Source organism: Aethina tumida, chromosome 2 (genome assembly GCF_024364675.1).
Source record: "Aethina tumida isolate Nest 87 chromosome 2, icAetTumi1.1, whole genome shotgun sequence".
Lineage (NCBI taxonomy): Eukaryota > Metazoa > Arthropoda > Insecta > Coleoptera > Nitidulidae > Aethina > Aethina tumida.
The window spans coordinates 26,379,030-26,398,095 of record NC_065436.1 but is presented as its reverse complement, the minus strand read 5'-3'; the positions used below and the strand labels follow the sequence as shown (position 1 = coordinate 26,398,095).

General features: G+C 29.8%; 1 protein-coding gene across 1 annotated transcript; it reads left to right on the top strand.

Annotated features, from left to right (window-relative positions):
• The first annotated feature begins 2,258 nt into the window (after positions 1-2,258).
• On the top strand, positions 2,259-6,131 carry LOC109600893 (alpha-1B adrenergic receptor-like). Its single transcript, XM_020017074.2, has 2 exons — positions 2,259-2,442; positions 4,721-6,131. Exons 1-2 carry the CDS (start codon positions 2,259-2,261, stop codon positions 5,617-5,619), a joined length of 1,083 nt encoding a protein of 360 aa, XP_019872633.2. The 3' UTR covers positions 5,620-6,131.
• The last annotated feature ends 12,935 nt before the right edge of the window (positions 6,132-19,066 follow it).

Sequence of the window (19,066 nt, the reverse complement as noted above, 5' to 3'; positions counted from 1 at the left end):
TTTTTTATGTTAATTGAATAATTTAATAAATTTGATGGGCTTTAGTAATAAAAAATGGGTCATGGTAAACATTGTACCCCAGTAAAGCAAAAATTAATTGAAAAATTAATTTCCGATGGAAAAGTTTGTTCAGGAAACTTTCCAATATTCTGCTAAGATGGTTAAAATGTCCTGATATGGAAACAAACAGAAAAGACCCGTGGAAATAAACGAAAAAATTGGAGATTGGCAAATAATCAGGTAAATTCAGGAGGATTTATCACTTTCTGATAGCACTAATACAATTAACTGACGCCTTTTAAGTGCAAATCTTCAAAATACCAAAAAAACACTAAGACATATTCGTGAAAGGCTTTGTTTGCCAGAGAACATTTAGACTGACCTGTACCAAAATGGCGAAATATCTTATGATGTGATGAAAGTATAATAGTTCTTCTGGCACCAAAAAGTATGTAAGATGACACTATATTAGATCAAAGGCATAATGGAACAACATGTTTAGGTAAAAATTTTGTAGGATATTGTAATACCTTATACTGAAGGAGAAATGTCTCTGCACTAGGTCTTTATGCAGGATAACGACATAAAGCATACCAGTTGTAAACCAAAACAGTATTTTCATGACCTGAAAGTTAATTGTTAGTGGCCCGCTAAATCTTCCGATCATAACCCGATAAAAAATCTCTGGACGGATATTAAAAAGGTAAAAATGCCGAAAAATCAATTAATAAAGGTCTACTATGGAATGTACTTAAATTAAGTGTGGTTAATATATTTTTTATAGTTTGGTTGTTTTATAGTTTATTACATTATCTTATTAGCTAAGATACGATAATTTTTCTAAATATTTAATATTTTAATCTTTGGTCATTCAAGCCAGTTTTTTGGATTCTAAACTGGATATATACGTAACAGCCAAGACAACTCAAAATTTGGAACACCCCGTACACTTTGCACATACGTGGGCAAATGTATTACAAACATTTTTTTCTGTGACTGTAATTTTTTTATATATTAAAGGCATAATTCTCTACAATAATAACAAAAACAATTGAGTAAGTCGTAAATTTACTTAATTTTAATTTAAGTTAGAGCACTTTGGATTACTGTGAACTGATTTCAACAGTTCCCCAACCCTTCCTAAGCTTTAAGCATTAGCGTATTTTTAAGATTAAATCAGTATAAGACTGACTATTATAATGCTGTTGAGACATTTATTTATTTCATTATTAACACAAATATTATCGTTAAGTTAAACAAAACAAAGCACACATTTAGAATGTTTAATTAATCTGTAAAAAAGTGTACGAATAAAACACAACAAGAAATAGTATTAATTATAAGCTGAACACATTCAAAACTTTCCAAAGTACATACGAATTAAACATATGCACGCTCAATTTAACCTGCCTAAAAACGGCTGTTGATGACATGCACCAACTTTGAGCTTATGCCCGTAATGGTTATACCTCAGTGTTCTTTACATATAAAATTTAAATTTTATACTATTTCTTTGACCACCATCGTACATAGTATGTTATCAATCATATCTCAACCGATAATCTAATTTAAAAACGATGTGAATAAAATAAATATGAGATTCAATTACCTGTACACTGTACGTGCATAACAACTAAATCTTTGAAAATACAAAAAATATAGTAATATTTCAAGAATGTTTTATTTTTTTTAATTTTTCACTTTCTTGTCGAATTTAGTTAATGTCTGAAAAATGGGAAAATATTATATAGACATATTCTAAAAGTAAAAATAACTTATTGGATTACTGTCGTGTTGTAGTCCATCGCTGAAGAGTTTCATGATCATTAAACCTCTGACACATGGTAAACATTCACTAAGTAGAAGTAAATACAAATTACACATAAGCAATTACTTTCATGTCCGATTACACCAAATAAATTTTGGTTAATTAACGACTTAATTAAAAATATCAAAATTTTCATAAAATGAAACATTTAGCTACAGACAGTTATTCCAATTGAATCTTAAGTTATTAATTAATGATTATCAACATTTCGTGTTCGAGTGCTATTTAATTAAACGCAATTATTCGACGTCCATTTTAATTAAAATAGTAATTTTTAATAGGAGCCTATCAGCAAATTACTTTTCCTCATTTCATGCAACCATCCACATTAAAACCGAAAACGAAGTTTCCTCCGCTAACTATAATTTTAGATTGCCACGTTATCCAGTTTAAGCAAAAATTGATTAATTAATATTTTCATTTCAGGGTGATGGTGGTGTCTAATATGAGCGATGCCGCTGGGCTGGGAGTCGATTCCGATCCGGTGACCCTCAATCCGGACTGGTCCAGATTGGCGAGACTGATCCTCCTGGCATCGCTTGCCGCCATCGGCAGCGTGGGAAATGTCTTCATGATCAGCGCTGTTATGATTGAGGATTATCTCAGAAAAAGAGGTCGGTTACTATTATTATGTTATTACGTTTTGTCATCAGCACCGATAATAGTGACATCAATCAAACACTTTCCGTTTCTCATTTGATGTGTATTAAAAATATAAATAGTCCTGTGACGAACGTGATCTATCATATTTAAGTACCAAGTTGGATAACGACATTAAGTCGAGCCTGGAAAAGCTTCTTGAGTTCGAGTGTAGACTTTTTGTTCAATATGAATAATATGTTAATTGACTTTGACGTCAAGGGTTTGGAAGATTGCCTTAATGTCAAGGCTTGCGAATAATCTGATACGACCCTATGCCAATGAGTCACAGCGTTGTCATCACTCTCTTCTTCTAAATTATTTAATACTTGCCTATCGATTTCGGAACTCTATCTGTGCCAAGCCACTGAATATCGTTAATATATTGGAATAACCACAAGAAAAAGACAAGTTTACTTGAACATTGAAACTTTAATGTAGACTTGATGCTGTTTTGCTTTTTTCCAAGTGAATAATGGTTCTATGAAAAGTAATCGAATGTTGTTGTTTATTTTTTGTTCATTTAGAGTGGTAAAACAGTTTAATGAAAGAAAAACCATAGGCAGTTATAATGATAAATCAATATATCGACAGAGAACGTTGACTTTAATAATTTTATGAATACATAATTCAATCTATTTTACATAAACAAAGATTCTAAAAGTTTCTCGTTCGTTCTGTATTATTACATTATCTTTTTAATAATTCACTCAATTATAATATTGTGTAAATTAATTTCTTTACTTAAAAGGTTTACATAAACAAAGATTTTAAAATTTAATTTGAAACGTAATTCGTTTTTTGTTATGTCTGTATTCTAAACTGTTATTATAGAATCATTTATATATTCAAAAATAAGTTGATATCCTTGAGTAAAATTGTACCAATGCATCAATTAATTAATATATTTAAATGAACAAAAATGTGAAACACTAACTTGAAACAATCTTCTCACTTTTTGTCTATTTTAATTAAGTTTAAGAAATGTATATTTCAAACATTTAAAATAATACTTCATAAAGAAAAAGTTGAGATTTTATGTTATTACCAATTTAATCACATATTCACTAAATTGTTATTGACAAAATAATTGACATTAAAAATGTACCAATACAATTCAATTATTTGCTTAACATATTTTAATAAACAAAAATTTATAACACTAACTTGTTTGTTTATTTTAAATTGTCATTAATAATTTATACTATTGTCATTAATAATTTATTCAATTTCCATCAATAATTTACTCGAAAGACTAAGAAAATTTGTTTAAAATTTTATTAGATTTAGATTTAATTTATTTATTGATTTTAATTTATTTTATTATTAAATTATTCATATGTTCAAAGACAAATTGTTATTAAAAAGAGAACTTTAAATATGTAATAATTCATTTGTTTATAACATTTTCCTAAACAGAAATTTTAAAATAACATAACTTGAAACTTGTCTGTTTTTTATTTTAAAAGTCTAATAAAAAAGTTGTTATTGACAAAACCCAACCTAACTGTTACAAACTTCTAAGAATGTCTGTGTGGTAAGATTTGTTGAGGAGGAAGTGGAGTTTGGGGTTTATGGTCATTTTGGGGAAGATTTCTTCCCATGTTCCTTCTATGATGTTAACATCAAATACCTGGAAAAAATGTTACCAATATAAAAACACGGATTTTCCAATTCTTAATTTTATATGATGTCATTAATTTTAAGAATATATTTCATCACGAAATTTTTACTTAACTTGCTAATATTGTTGAGTCACTTAATAAAATTAAAAATATAACGTCGGGAGAATTGGAATTTTGTTTATTTTTATTGTGAAATAAATTTTCAATTAATAACATATTTGTTATTAAATTAATTGACAATAAGTTTATATCATAATAATTCTATTTATTCTTTAGATTAATCATCTATTGTGTCAACTTTTATATTTAAAAATTAAATATGTACTCATTCAAACAAAAAGATATGGATCAAATACTAACAATAGAAGTTTACGCAATGTATTGTGGGTCGCATACCCAAATTCTAAAAGCAGTAATATAATTATTATTCTAATTTTAGAATTTATATATAACAAGCAATTTTATTTCCGACTTCGTTTAACTTCCACTATGGTACAAATTATTTGAATATTTCAACATCTTTGTTTAAAATAAATATATTTATCTGATTATACATTATAAATTAATATTGTTATTTGTACTGGCATTAAATCATTAAAGATTAAAAACTAGTCTGCATTGATTTCAGGAAATACATTCGTTGTGAATGTGGCGCTGGCCGATCTGTTGGTGTCCGGTCTGGTGGTACCGGCATCCGCCGTCGTGATCCTCGCAGGACTGCGCGACAACCTCGCCGTCTGTCGTTTCCAATGGTTCCTGGCTGCGCTCTGTTTCCTGGTGACGATGCTCTCGATCACGGCCGTCGCCGCCGAGAACTACGTCCGACTGTGCTGTTCACCCTCCTTCTACGAAAAACTGACCAGAACCAAAATCACCATAATATTGCTCGCCTTCTGGATAATCGGGTCGTTCGTTTCCGGACTGCAGTTCGTGTCGAACGTGTCGTTCGACTACTGCACCAGGAAGTACTCCGGCCTGATACCGTATCAGGCTACGGTCGGGGTGGTGTTGGTGTTCGTGCCCATCACCATCACCTTCTACTGTTACGTGAGGGCCGGCTATCAAGTTAGGAGGTTCAAGTCCCGGGCCACGTTCAAAGCACCCATTACGTTCAACTGGGACTGCGCCTTGATGCAGACGAACTTGTACAGTTTTATATTCTTCGTCCTGTGCTGGTTACCGTTCGGAGTCGTGCTGGCTGTCGGAACCAATCAAAAAATCCCCGACAGGATATTCTACAATTTCGCCTGGCTCGCCATCATCAAGTCATGCATCAACAGCATCTTGTACTGCGTGTTCAATCGTCACTTCCGCGGAGCCTACGTTAATCTGTTCCATTATTGTTGCTGCAAAACAACCGTGTCGTTTTCGAGGAGGCAACGGCCTGAGTGCGTCCGGCCCTCGGGCGACGTCAGGGTGCACATTATACCGGGGTATAACATGTACTGCAGCCCGCAGAGATGCAGGGAGGTGCAGAATAAAAGGTGCTCGTCGAGACCCAACGGTCGGGACGTCTACGAGTTATGATGAGATAATACTTGTTCCGTCAGTCGGGGCGTCTGGATTTAGTATATTCTTGGAGGGGATCTCGTGTTGGAAATGGTAAAAGGAAATTGTTTGGAACATTAATTCAGTCAGGATAATAAAGGGACCAATAAGGAAGTTGACACTGACAATTTGTATTGTATTACAGGGTGGTGAACAATGCAAATATGATTGGAGATATAAATTAGTTAAATTACAAAACATCTGTTTCCCTAATATATTTTGAAATTATAATACATTTACAGCACCCTCAGTTTACACTACAAAATTATACTCTGCAAATGGTGAACATACAACATCACAAGACAATACCTGTAAACATGTCGATTGTTCCAAACAATTTATGTTTCCAATTATTAACATATAATTAAATAAAAAAGGTGAGAGATTAAAAAACAACTAAAAATTGATTGGCACTGACTACTTTTATCGTCTAACTTAATTAATATTTAAACCTCAGAACTATGAATAACATTATGTACCATATGTACATATATCTATCTAGTTGTTGTCTCATTAAAGATGAGGTTTTACTTTACGATGCATTTCTCTATAGTAATATAAGCAGTATTAAATAAATGTATGTATGTATAAACGTAACTTGTTACTAATAAGTATTCACTAAATGTACAAAATACAATATGCATTGGTTTTTGTAAACTTAAAGATAATATTCGTATTGTATTGGGCACAATTGCAGTTTACAAATAACCATAGGCAAAATAAAATAAAAAATCCCAAAAAAACGTTCGTTTTGGAATTAAATATTTTTATAAATTTTTTAAATTCTGCAATTTGATCTTGTTTCACAAATTGTAAAAGTGTTTATTGAGTGAAAATATTTTTAAGCGATTCAATGTTTAATTTACGATGTGATTTAAAATTTTTATATAACGAAAAGTAATTTACAGCTTAAAAAGCAGTAAAGATAGCGACGTAAGACATATTTACTGCACGATTTTACTTTGACGCCATTAAAAATGCTGAAAAGTGGGGCGAAATAATGATAAAATTCCAAGGAAAGGTTATTTGGAACTCGAATAAATGAAATTTTTATAAATAGTTTTGTATTAAAGTAATGTATATCATATTTGAATATTATTTATATAAGAAATTGCAGAATTTTAGTCTAGAATATTAAAAAAATGTCTTATAAATCATAAAATTCAATATACTGAACATATGATTTTCGTTTCAAATGAACTGTGTGTTCAGAATACAAATAACACAGTATTATTAATATGTGGTATAATATTGATGGTACGTACAGGGTGTCCCATATTGGTTGCTTTTGATTGTTACGAGTGACTTAAGTGTCTAGAGCACAATTTATTTTTAAGATATCTCTGATCTTTGATCTACAAAATCCAACTTTTGGTAGATTTCGAAAAAATAATTCTTATTACTGACAAATGGAAAAATACTTTTTTCTTAATATGAGCTACTTACTAAAAAAATATACAGTGGTGGTCAGACAAATAACACACAGTTAATGTTAATTAGGAAATTTAAACCACAATTTTTCATTTATTACCTAAATTATTTTTATTATTTATTTCTATTTAATTTAAAAGCGTAATGTGGCTGGTCACATGAATAGCATATTGAATCCCATGACTCTTCAATTAATAACCACAATTCATTTAAATTTGATGGTGTTTGATATTTTAATTAGGACTTCCTGCCTTTCCATAAGTTTTTAATTGGGTTTAAATTTGGACATTAGAGAGGACAGTCGAGAACTTCAATATGTTCATATTTGATCTTGATTTTTTATGCTTAATATTGCTTTTATGCTTATTATATATATTATTAGAGTATAATATATTATTAGAGTATTTCTTTGAGCAACCAACCACACTAATATCTGTGTTTGAAGTAATGTCTCCATCATTTTTAAGAAGTGAGACAAAAGAGCAAAAAAATATATAGAATATTAAAATAAATTTTGTATGCTTATTGGGAAAATTTTGAACTCAGTCCTTCTATGAAATATTTATGTGTAACATAAATTTTGTGCTATTTCTCTGACCACCATAGTACCTCCTTGACATATGAGCTGTGATTTAAAATAAAAACCACAATTGAATTTACCTTTAAAAAGTCGTGTTTGAAATGACTTAGCTTAGCCTAGCTGAGAAATTATGTAACGGGTTACCGATGATAATTCAGTTGGTATAACCAAAGTCTTTTTGAAAGACTCGTTACAACAGGTTAAAGGGAGCGATTTAATTTTACACAAAATATTGATGAGGTTAGACTATACAATTCTTACTCCATAATTAATTTCAATATCACTAACCTTTGTTTTTGTTGAACAGATCTTCTTCAACTAAGGTGATGTATTACACTCAATACTCACACCTTTCACCAAACCGAAATATTAGATAATTTCTACTCACTGTTTTATTGTTCTTTAATTTCTAGTTCGGAATTAATTAAAACTCAATTTTAATTAACCTAACTATATTAACAAAATAAATATAAGAAAAACAAAAACAAATAAATATAAATAGAAAAAAATTGAATAATTTAAATTTACTTAAATTCTTGGCAAAAATGTTGAACTTTGACAAACAGTAAGTAAAAACAACTAAAAGAACTTCGATCTCGACACTTGAAAAATTCGGGTAAAAATCTACCAAAATAAATGAATCCCAGAGTTTTATAAACTCGGATTCTAGGAAGGGGTGAAGTAGGTGGTGACTTAAGACCCTTAAGAATCTGAATGTCTCCAACAACGATCCTACTTCAACCAATCAGATGAACTAAACAAATGTTCCTTTTCTCAACATTGTTGCCAAATTAATTTAAGAGTTTTTCTATATGAAACCCTAATCTAAATAATAATAATGTACTTGGTCTAAAAAACCTTAATGCAATTCAAAATACAATACAATTCATTGTTTCAATAATATTACAATTCTGATGTTATTTGCATAAGGAAAAACCATTGTACTTACAAACATTTTCAATCTTTTTTAAAAATCAATTCATTAACTTAAATAAGACAAAATAAAAGAACAAAGTTACAATTTTCTAAAATTTCCTGTTGGGGTAAATTATTACATTTTCCTTTAATTAATTTAATTTAATTACTGAATAAGTTCTACATAGAAATATCACTATTTAAACTTCGAACCCACTGTGCGACCACACCCTGACACTAGATAAGGGTTCGAAAAGAACACATGTGTTAAAAAAAATCAACGAACGTTTAGATTAAGATAAGTAATTTTTAAAATAAATTTTGTATTTTACGACTATTTTACGATTACCAAATGTAAGATTAATTTTAAGAAAACCCATAAAAATATGAAAAAATTCGTGAGAATCTAAACAAAGTGGTGGTCTAAAAATTCTCCCACGAAGTCATTTATTAACGGTTTTCTAGCTCTGTTACATTACTCCCCCTTTTAGAGAAAAGCAATTCTTTAAGTGACAACGTTAATGAATTGGTTTTATCAAAACAATAATCAAACTCGACATCTAAACCTAAACATCATTACATACATCTCAATACAATTCAAAACATTATAATTTCAATTACATGACCTAAGAACACATAACATTGACCAACAAAATATCATTCAAAATCTAGACAGCTAGGATTTATTTCGTTAGTTGATGGTCCTTGGTGAATCGTTCCTCTTAAGGTCCTGGTAGCTGATTCTGGTTGTTGCTCCTCATTATTGCTGATGTTTGTGCAATAATAATTATACAAAGAAATCCTTTCCTCTTCCAATGCTCTGGTTATCATTTTTCTGTAGACTCGTTCAGTCGTTGACCCGGTACTTGGCCCCTGGTGATTGGTTCCTGGACATCCGCTTCTTCGTCCTTCGTTTCTCATCCTTAATCATAGGCTCCTTGGTCCTTGATCGTTCGTCCTCAACGATACTCTTGGATAAGTAGTTGGTAACCACTTATACTGCAGGCTTCAAATTACAAAATGTGGTGTAGCAGCAACCACAAGTCGTAAACAACTTCTTGGAAATAAAGAAATCTAAATATTCCTTTTCTTCTGTCTGCCTGGGACCCTCATGAAATAACTGTCCAGAGAAATTTCTTCTTTTTCCTCTCGTGGTATCAAGATTTGTAAACTTCGTTTATCGTATTCATCGTGTTGTTGTGTCTAATTGGAAGTCCTCTTGAAAAATCCTTGAGATCCTGGATCATTGATGTTGATAGATCCGTCATCTCGACACTGATGATTTTTTCAACATTTAAGAAAAACTTGGCAAAATAACTCGTCTCATTTCGACTCTAACTTCAGCAATTTCTCCAAAACATCATATCTTTCCACATATTTCCACATATTTCGTAAATCCGGTGCTCTGCGTAGGCTGCTATTCGACTTCCTTTAAGTCCTTTTCATTATACCTCAACCCAACTTACTAATGGGTACCTGTAAACTCTACAACTTTTCCTGCTACTTTGTCTACTTTCATTTCATCAATTCATGAGTAACCACTTTTACTCTCACACTTGCACCACATGTGTACATCTACACATACAACTACACCTACGCTAAAAAACTCAGTTGTGCCACGTGATGGATCACCGTAGTACGACGACTACACAAATACAAAGAGTTGCATATCAACCTCTCACCAAAACATCAATTCCGTATTGTGACTGCCAGGACACGTCACCCACTGCAAAACAAAGAAGTCACATTTTCTGCTCATTCAGACTATGTCTTCACGGATAATCCAACAACTGCAGGTACATCTGGAAACCCCTGGATCCACCAAGATGGGGTCACTCCGCGCGCGCGAAGCATTTACTTTTCTACAAAATTTCTAGTCTTCCACTCAAGACCTAGACCACTTAATACCTCTCCTTACCTTTAAAAGGAGGAACCAACTAACAAACGAACAAGTTACCCGAAAGTGTCAAGTTTTTATTGAAATATGTGATATATGACTGAGGTATTGTAAAATCTTGAAGAAATCTAACAACAGAAAATCTATTATTTCTATTTGTTTTCACTGAACTCGAAAACACAATAGAGCTAATAAGAGGAAGTCTTACTAGAAAAAATTGAGTGGTAATAAATCATAGTATTAAGGAATTTGCGCATAATTACGTTAATACTAAACATTAAAACCTTGAAATTTGAAAAAATAAACTACATCTTCAGATAATCTCACCACATTCGGGTGCTTGGAGCTAAAACCAAACGTACAGGAATCAAGATTGATCAGATCTTTACCAACATGAGAATATAGAAGAAAATTACTAATGCAAAACCTGTTGTTGTTAGATTCTTTTGGGCTATTGTAAATCCATTTTATTTAACTGAGCGACACTTCAGAAGACCATCTAATGTGAAAAGATTTTGACTTGTCTTATCACCGCCAAGCAATGAGGGCACGCCATTACCTGAACAGATCGTCTTCCGGTAAACCACAATGAACTGTGATTCATCGGCGTAACCGGAACGTAAACCTGCAGATTGTTTTATGTACTTTGTAAACCAAATACAACCTATAACCCTTCGTTTCGACTCATCATTTTTCTTTCAACAACTCAAAATTCTTAAAGACACTTATTTTCACTTTTTTTACTAAAAATTTCATTTTCCTTTATGTTTAAGTTTACTTTCTCGTCTATTTTTCTTTAAGAAATAACAATTTTTCGATGTATGAGTTGTACTGTTGCACATTTTACAATTACTAAAACGACAATTAAGTCTATAATGACCTTTTTGACCACACGTATAACAAAATTGATTCTTTAACTTGCTTTTAATTTTTCGATCATTACTCGCCTTTACTTTTAAAATATGAACTTTACCATTATCTCGAACTCTATCATCTCTTTCACAATTTTCTGTCATTAGACTAGTTTTTTCAAATAAATTTTTATCAAATTCTTTTTTCTCTGGGGTCAGCTTTAATCTAAGAAAAATGTCTTCTTTTTCTGACGCTATACGGAAAGCTTCGTCTAAATTCAAAAATATGCCCTCCGCCCGAACCAAATTTGATAGCCTAGTATCTAAACCATCAACAAATTGCTGAGCGACCAACATATTCACAAATCTCGACAACTCGAATGGATCTGATTCTGTGACCATCTTTTCTGCAATTATTTTAAGTCTACACATAAAAGATCCTAATGATTCATTTGTTTTTCTTTTACATTTTGTTAGTTCATTTTTAGCCTCATAAAAATTAACTTTTTTATAAAAAACACTAGCTAACCAATTTTTCATATCTTTAAAAGTCTGAGGTCTACGAGAAGTTTCAATAGTAAAATAAAACTCTCTAGCTAAACCTTTCAATTTGAATTCAATAGCTGAGACCATTTGTTTTTCCGACCAATTATTGTCTTTACCAATTAATTCAACACTCTTGACGAAAACCCTGTAATCACTCTCACCATCAAAATCATCTATGAATGTAAGATTACTGTTCATAGCTAACCTTGACAAGGAATAACACAGTGCTTCCATCAAAGTATTACTGTTGGTATTACGTTTTGATGCTAACTGTTCTCTAGATGTTAAACTCAAACAAGTTTCATCAAAATTATTAACTGAATATTTATTAAAACTTGACTCGTCACGACTCATTTCCACAAACAATTATAAGATATTTTTTATATTACTTAATAGACTTGTATTTAGTTCACAGCGTTTTTGACCTTTTGCCCAAAAACAGTACAAATGGAAAATCAGTACTCTTTGCTCCCGGAATTGATAACTGAGTATACTACTAGAAATTGCTACGAAACCTTACAAATCAATGTACATGCAAATACTTTCTTCCTTTTACATACAAAAAAAAACTACGGAAGACAAACTACTAATCAATAAAAATTAAACTATTTCTCTGAAAGAAAAATCTCAATTAATAAATCTGAAATAAATTCAGCGTTAATAATTCCAAATGGTTATGCGAACTTATAATCTTCCACTTGTATTATTGTCATAAGGAAATTTTGTTAAATTCTTACTTAATTAAATATTTTTTTTTTTTATGAAATACAATCATTATTATTCTTGAAATGTAAAACTACCTCTTTTTCTTTAACCAACCCCTCATAAATCTCAGTGACACTCACTCAAAAGCTTTACTACCTGCTTTTATTTATAGCTTACAGTCAACCACATTTGTCAAATTATAAGTTCCGTAAGACCATCACACTAAATTATTAGAAATATTGTTTCAATATTAAAGAAATAGGATTTTTACTTATATATAAACAATTATCAACAAAATTTGTACCATTTAAATGAACAATACTATCCAACCAAATATTAAAACAACTTCTAACAATTTATAACGACAAATGACGTGATTTTGTCAATGCCGGAGATTTCACCGATTTCCTGTGTCTTTTCTGTGTTGTTAAAATTTTATTTACTTATTCAATATTTTCCAATTACTATAAATTGAAACTAATCATTTTATTCTCAAATTTGACCTAAACTTCGATTTATTTTACAAAACCAATTTCACAAATATTAGCAATTAAAACAACAACAGACAGGTAAATGATACTAAAAATCAGAATAAAAATATGTATAGTCAACCACAGATCTTGTTTACTCTTGAACTTCTTAACAAATAAATTTTAATTTTCTTCTATCTTCAAATCTTTAAATTAAAACAGTCGACTCCAAAATTATGTGAACATTTTACACAAACTTTATACCATCAAATTTTATGTAACTATAATTAACATCAAATTATGTATTAAATTTACAATTGTACAAGCATAACATCAAACTATGTCTCAATTTTTATTTTTAGGGGAAACATCTGACACCAAATTATGTGTCAATTTTTATTTTTTACTTTTTTTTTTACCATTAGGAGGCACACCTGACACCAATTTATGTGTCAATTTTTAGGAGACACACCTGACACCAATTTATGTAACGGGTTACCGATGATAATTCAGTTGGTATAACCAAAGTCTTTTTGAAAGACTCGTTACAACAGGTTAAAGGGAGCGATTTAATTTTACACAAAATATTGATGAGGTTAGACTATACAATTCTTACTCCATAATTAATTTCAATATCACTAACCTTTGTTTTTGTTGAACAGATCTTCTTCAACTAAGGTGATGTATTACACTCAATACTCACACCTTTCACCAAACCGAAATATTAGATAATTTCTACTCACTGTTTTATTGTTCTTTAATTTCTAGTTCGGAATTAATTAAAACTCAATTTTAATTAACCTAACTATATTAACAAAATAAATATAAGAAAAACAAAAACAAATAAATATAAATAGAAAAAAAATTGAATAATTTAAATTTACTTAAATTCTTGGCAAAAATGTTGAACTTTGACAAACAGTAAGTAAAAACAACTAAAAGAACTTCGATCTCGACACTTGAAAAATTCGGGTAAAAATCTACCAAAATAAATGAATCCCAGAGTTTTATAAACTCGGATTCTAGGAAGGGGTGAAGTAGGTGGTGACTTAAGACCCTTAAGAATCTGAATGTCTCCAACAACGATCCTACTTCAACCAATCAGATGAACTAAACAAATGTTCCTTTTCTCAACATTGTTGCCAAATTAATTTAAGAGTTTTTCTATATGAAACCCTAATCTAAATAATAATAATGTACTTGGTCTAAAAAACCTTAATGCAATTCAAAATACAATACAATTCATTGTTTCAATAATATTACAATTCTGATGTTATTTGCATAAGGAAAAACCATTGTACTTACAAACATTTTCAATCTTTTTTAAAAATCAATTCATTAACTTAAATAAGACAAAATAAAAGAACAAAGTTACAATTTTCTAAAATTTCCTGTTGGGGTAAATTATTACATTTTCCTTTAATTAATTTAATTTAATTACTGAATAAGTTCTACATAGAAATATCACTATTTAAACTTCGAACCCACTGTGCGACCACACCCTGACACTAGATAAGGGTTCGAAAAGAACACATGTGTTAAAAAAAATCAACGAACGTTTAGATTAAGATAAGTAATTTTTAAAATAAATTTTGTATTTTACGACTATTTTACGATTACCAAATGTAAGATTAATTTTAAGAAAACCCATAAAAATATGAAAAAATTCGTGAGAATCTAAACAAAGTGGTGGTCTAAAAATTCTCCCACGAAGTCATTTATTAACGGTTTTCTAGCTCTGTTACAATTACGGATTATTTAATATTATAAGCTCTGGTCACTTAAGCCAGTTTTTCTATATCTAAACTGGAAATACTCGTAACAGCCAAGACAACTCAAAATTTGAGGCACCCCGAATACATTTGTGCATACGAGGGCAAATATATTACATTTTTTCTGTGACTGTAATTTTTTTAATATATTAAAGGCATAATTCTCTATAATAATGTTAAAAAACAATTGGCTAAGACGTAAATTTACTTAATTTTAATTTAAGTTAATGCACTTTGGATTACTGTGAACTGGTTTCAACAGTTCCCCAAGCCTTTCCTAAGCTTTAAGCGTTAGTGTATTTTTAAGATTAAATCAGTATAAGACTGACTATTATATTGCTGTTGAAGCGTTTATTTATTTTATTATTAACACAAATTTTATCGTTAAGTTAAACAAAACAAGGCACACTTTGAGAATGTTTCATTAATATGTAAAAAAGTGTCCGAATAAAACACAACAAACATTATTAATTATAAGCTGAACAAATTCGAAACGTTCCCAAAGTACATACGAATTAAATATATGCACGCACAATTTAACCCGCCCAAAAACGGCTGTTCACGACACGCACCCACTTTGAGCTTATGCGCATAATGGTTATGCCTCGGTGTTCCTTACATGTAAATATTCACAATTAGGTTAAAGTTCTCGGCACAAATAATACTTATTCTCCCAGATGAGTAATATTTGCGATGTTTTCACTGAAACGCTTACATTCCGTCCGCTGTTGGATGCACGAAGTCCTTCGCAAAATATGATTTTCGGTTTGCCTGTTATGCACGATTAGAGTTTTATCTGAAGCTACATCCAAAATGCATTAACCAAGTCTACAGTGAAACGTTCAGTTAGATATAATAATAACAATTGCGGACGTATATAATAACCTGAGTGCCTATCACGAAATTAATTTTGGATTGAATGAATGAAGACAATACGTTGAAATTATAATCAAACAGATTGGGAGTAAATTAGGTGTTTAGAGATGGATTTTGTATACTAACTAGTTAAAAAATAAAATTATGCGAGAATTTGAAATGAAAAGTGGGCAGTAGGACAAGTGTATTGAAAATCGTATTATTATCCAAACTTACTCGTTCAACTTTTTAAAATATTCCAGGGTGCAGTTCACAACTAAATTATAAAAAATAACAAACGAGATAGAGTGAAGTTTAATGCAATTGAAAAATACTAATCAAAAGATTATCATTTGGCTAATGTAAATAATATCAAGATAATATCTGTAGACTTGTCCGAATAAATAAAAAATATTTATGTATGGTAAATGTTGCCTTCTTCCCAGCTGTGATCTCTATTAAACGAAAGGTTAGATATAAAATTAATGATTAAATATGTGATATGGGACCATTTTGGTGAATGGAAAGTTGGCGAATGTGATTGTATTTATTAATATTATTAACTAATCTAATATACGGAGTATCATTGCTTTGACATTTTCTCAACCAGATTGATAATATGTGTGTCTCCACAACCCCTTGTACTAGCAATATCTTTGTAAGGAACAAATTAATCACATTATCAAAATAAGTTCTAAACATAATTTAATCCTAAAATGATAAACCGATAAATGTTGTATGTGTTCAATGTGATTTATTCATTTACTAACGATATCGCATAAATATGTAACCTAAATGTAAACGTATTTATCATAGGAATAGGCTATAATACTATAATATACAGTATAGGAGATGTCTTAAAATTTTTTGATATATTTCTTTTTAAGTATGTATATTTTTAAACGCAAACAAGATGGTGCCACTTTAATAACGAACTAGATAATTTTTTAATTTTTAAAAATTTCATCTCATAGTTGAGAGCCGTCCCAATATGTAAGGCTAAAATATGTCAAACACATCCGGTCATCATTAAAAACCAATTTGGAACTAACGTGGTACTCTTCTTGTTTGGTTTACTGTGTTTTGATATTAAATTTTTAGATAAGTAACTAAATTATAATATATTTTTCGTAATAAATATACACTTACTCTACTATCTCTGATAGAAAAAATATCTTTATTTGATCCTCTAATATAGAGGCCAAGCGGTATTCTAAACGGAATAAATATGTATTCTCGTATACTACATGTATTTACAGTTTTTGATGTTGTGATAAATATACCCTACCACTTAACTGTATTCGCATAAGGGCACAGCGTTACATTATTTCAACGTTATTATTTTCACGTAACAGTCAGAAATTTTGATCTTCACTCATTTAAAATTCGATTTTTTCATTTATTTATTCCATGAGCTTTCTGTGTCAATACTAACATGGGTGTAGATTTTATAAGTTGTAATAAAAACGTGGAAAAAACAAATGTTTGTGTTTATTTAAACCTTTCCCCTATAGATGTTTTATACTTCTACATCGCCACAGAATTCAGTGAAAGACTCTTCATTTTCTGGTATGATACAACTTCAAACCATTATTTCGAAAATGGATGATTGATAATTTTAATAATACCAATTGCCGATGAATTTAATAATCTTAATGCCTGTAATGAAATTAATTTTGGATTGAAGACAATACGTAGAAATTATAATCAAAGTTATTTGGAATTAATAAGGTGATTAGAAATGGATTTACTAGTCAAGAACGATACTATATGAGAATGTGAATTACAATATAGGCAGAATGACAAGCGTATATTCAAAATTGTATCGATATCCAAACTAACTCATTAAACTTTTTAAAATATTCCAGAGTGCACTTCACTCGTGAATTGTAAAAAATAACAAACGAGATAGAGTGAAGTTTAGTACAATAGAATTTACTAATCAAAAATTTATCATTTGACTAATGCATATAAATCAAGATAATATGTGTAGACTTGTCCGGATAAATAAAAAATATTTATGTATGGCAAATGTTGTTATTTTTCAGCAGTGGTCTCATTAAACGAAACGTTAGATATAAAATTATTGGATGATTGGAAAATTGGCGAATGTGATTGATTGTATTTATTAATATTATTAAATAATCTAATATACGGAATATTCATTGCTTTGATATTTTCTCAACCAGTTTGATATGTGTGTCTCCAAAACCCCTTGTACTAGCAATATCTTTGTAAGGAACAAATTAACTACTTTATCAAAATAAGATCTAAACATAATTTAATCCTCTTATGATAAACCGATAAATGTTTTATGTGTTCAATGTGATTTATTCATTTACTAACGATATCGCATAAATATGTAAGCCTAAACGTAAACGTATTTATCATAGGAATAGGCTATAATACCATATAATACAGTATAGATGTTTTAAATTTTTTGTTGATATATTTTCTTTTAAGTATTTGTATTTATAAAAGTAAACAAGAAGGGTGTCACCTTAATAACAAACTAGACAACTTTATTTTTTAAAAATTTAATCTCTGTTTATCTTTGTTTAGAGCTGTCCTAATATGTAAGGCTGAAATATATCAAACACATCCAGTCACCATTAAAAAACAATTTGAAACTAATGTGGTACTCTTCTTGTTTGGTTTTCTCTGTTTATATATTATAATATATTTTTCGTAATGAATATACTCTACTATCTCTGATAGAAAAAAATCTTTATTTGATCCTCTAATATAGAGGCCAAGCGGTATTCTAAACGGAATAAATATATATTCTTATATACTACATGTATTTACAATTTTTTAAGTGTTATATTGTTTCAACGTTATAATTTTCACGTAACTGTCAGAATTTTTAAAATTCACTCATTTAAAATTCGATTTCTTCATTTTATTAATTCCATGTACTTTCTGAGTCAATACTAAAATGGATGTAGATTATGTAAGTTGTAATAAAAATGTGGAAAAAAGTTAATGTTTGTGTTTATTTAAACTTTTTTTTTGTGCATGTGGTGTAAATAAAAATGTGATGTATCTCGAAGTAAATTTTGGATTTAAGACAATACGTGTGAATTATAATCAAAGCTATTAGGAATTAATTAAATTTTTAGAATTCTTCTATTTAAACAGCAATTCTATAAGAAAATTTGTAATACAAAATAGACATTAAGACAAGTACGTATTCAAAATTGTATCGTTATCCAAGATTGCTCATTAAACATTTTAAAATATTCCAGAGTCACTTCACTCGTGAATTGTAAAAAATAACAGACGAAATAGAATGAAGTTTAATGCAATAGGATATACTAATCAAAAGTTTATCATTTGGCTAATGAATAATATGTAATATCAAGATAATATACGTATACTTGAGTATACATAAAAAATATTTA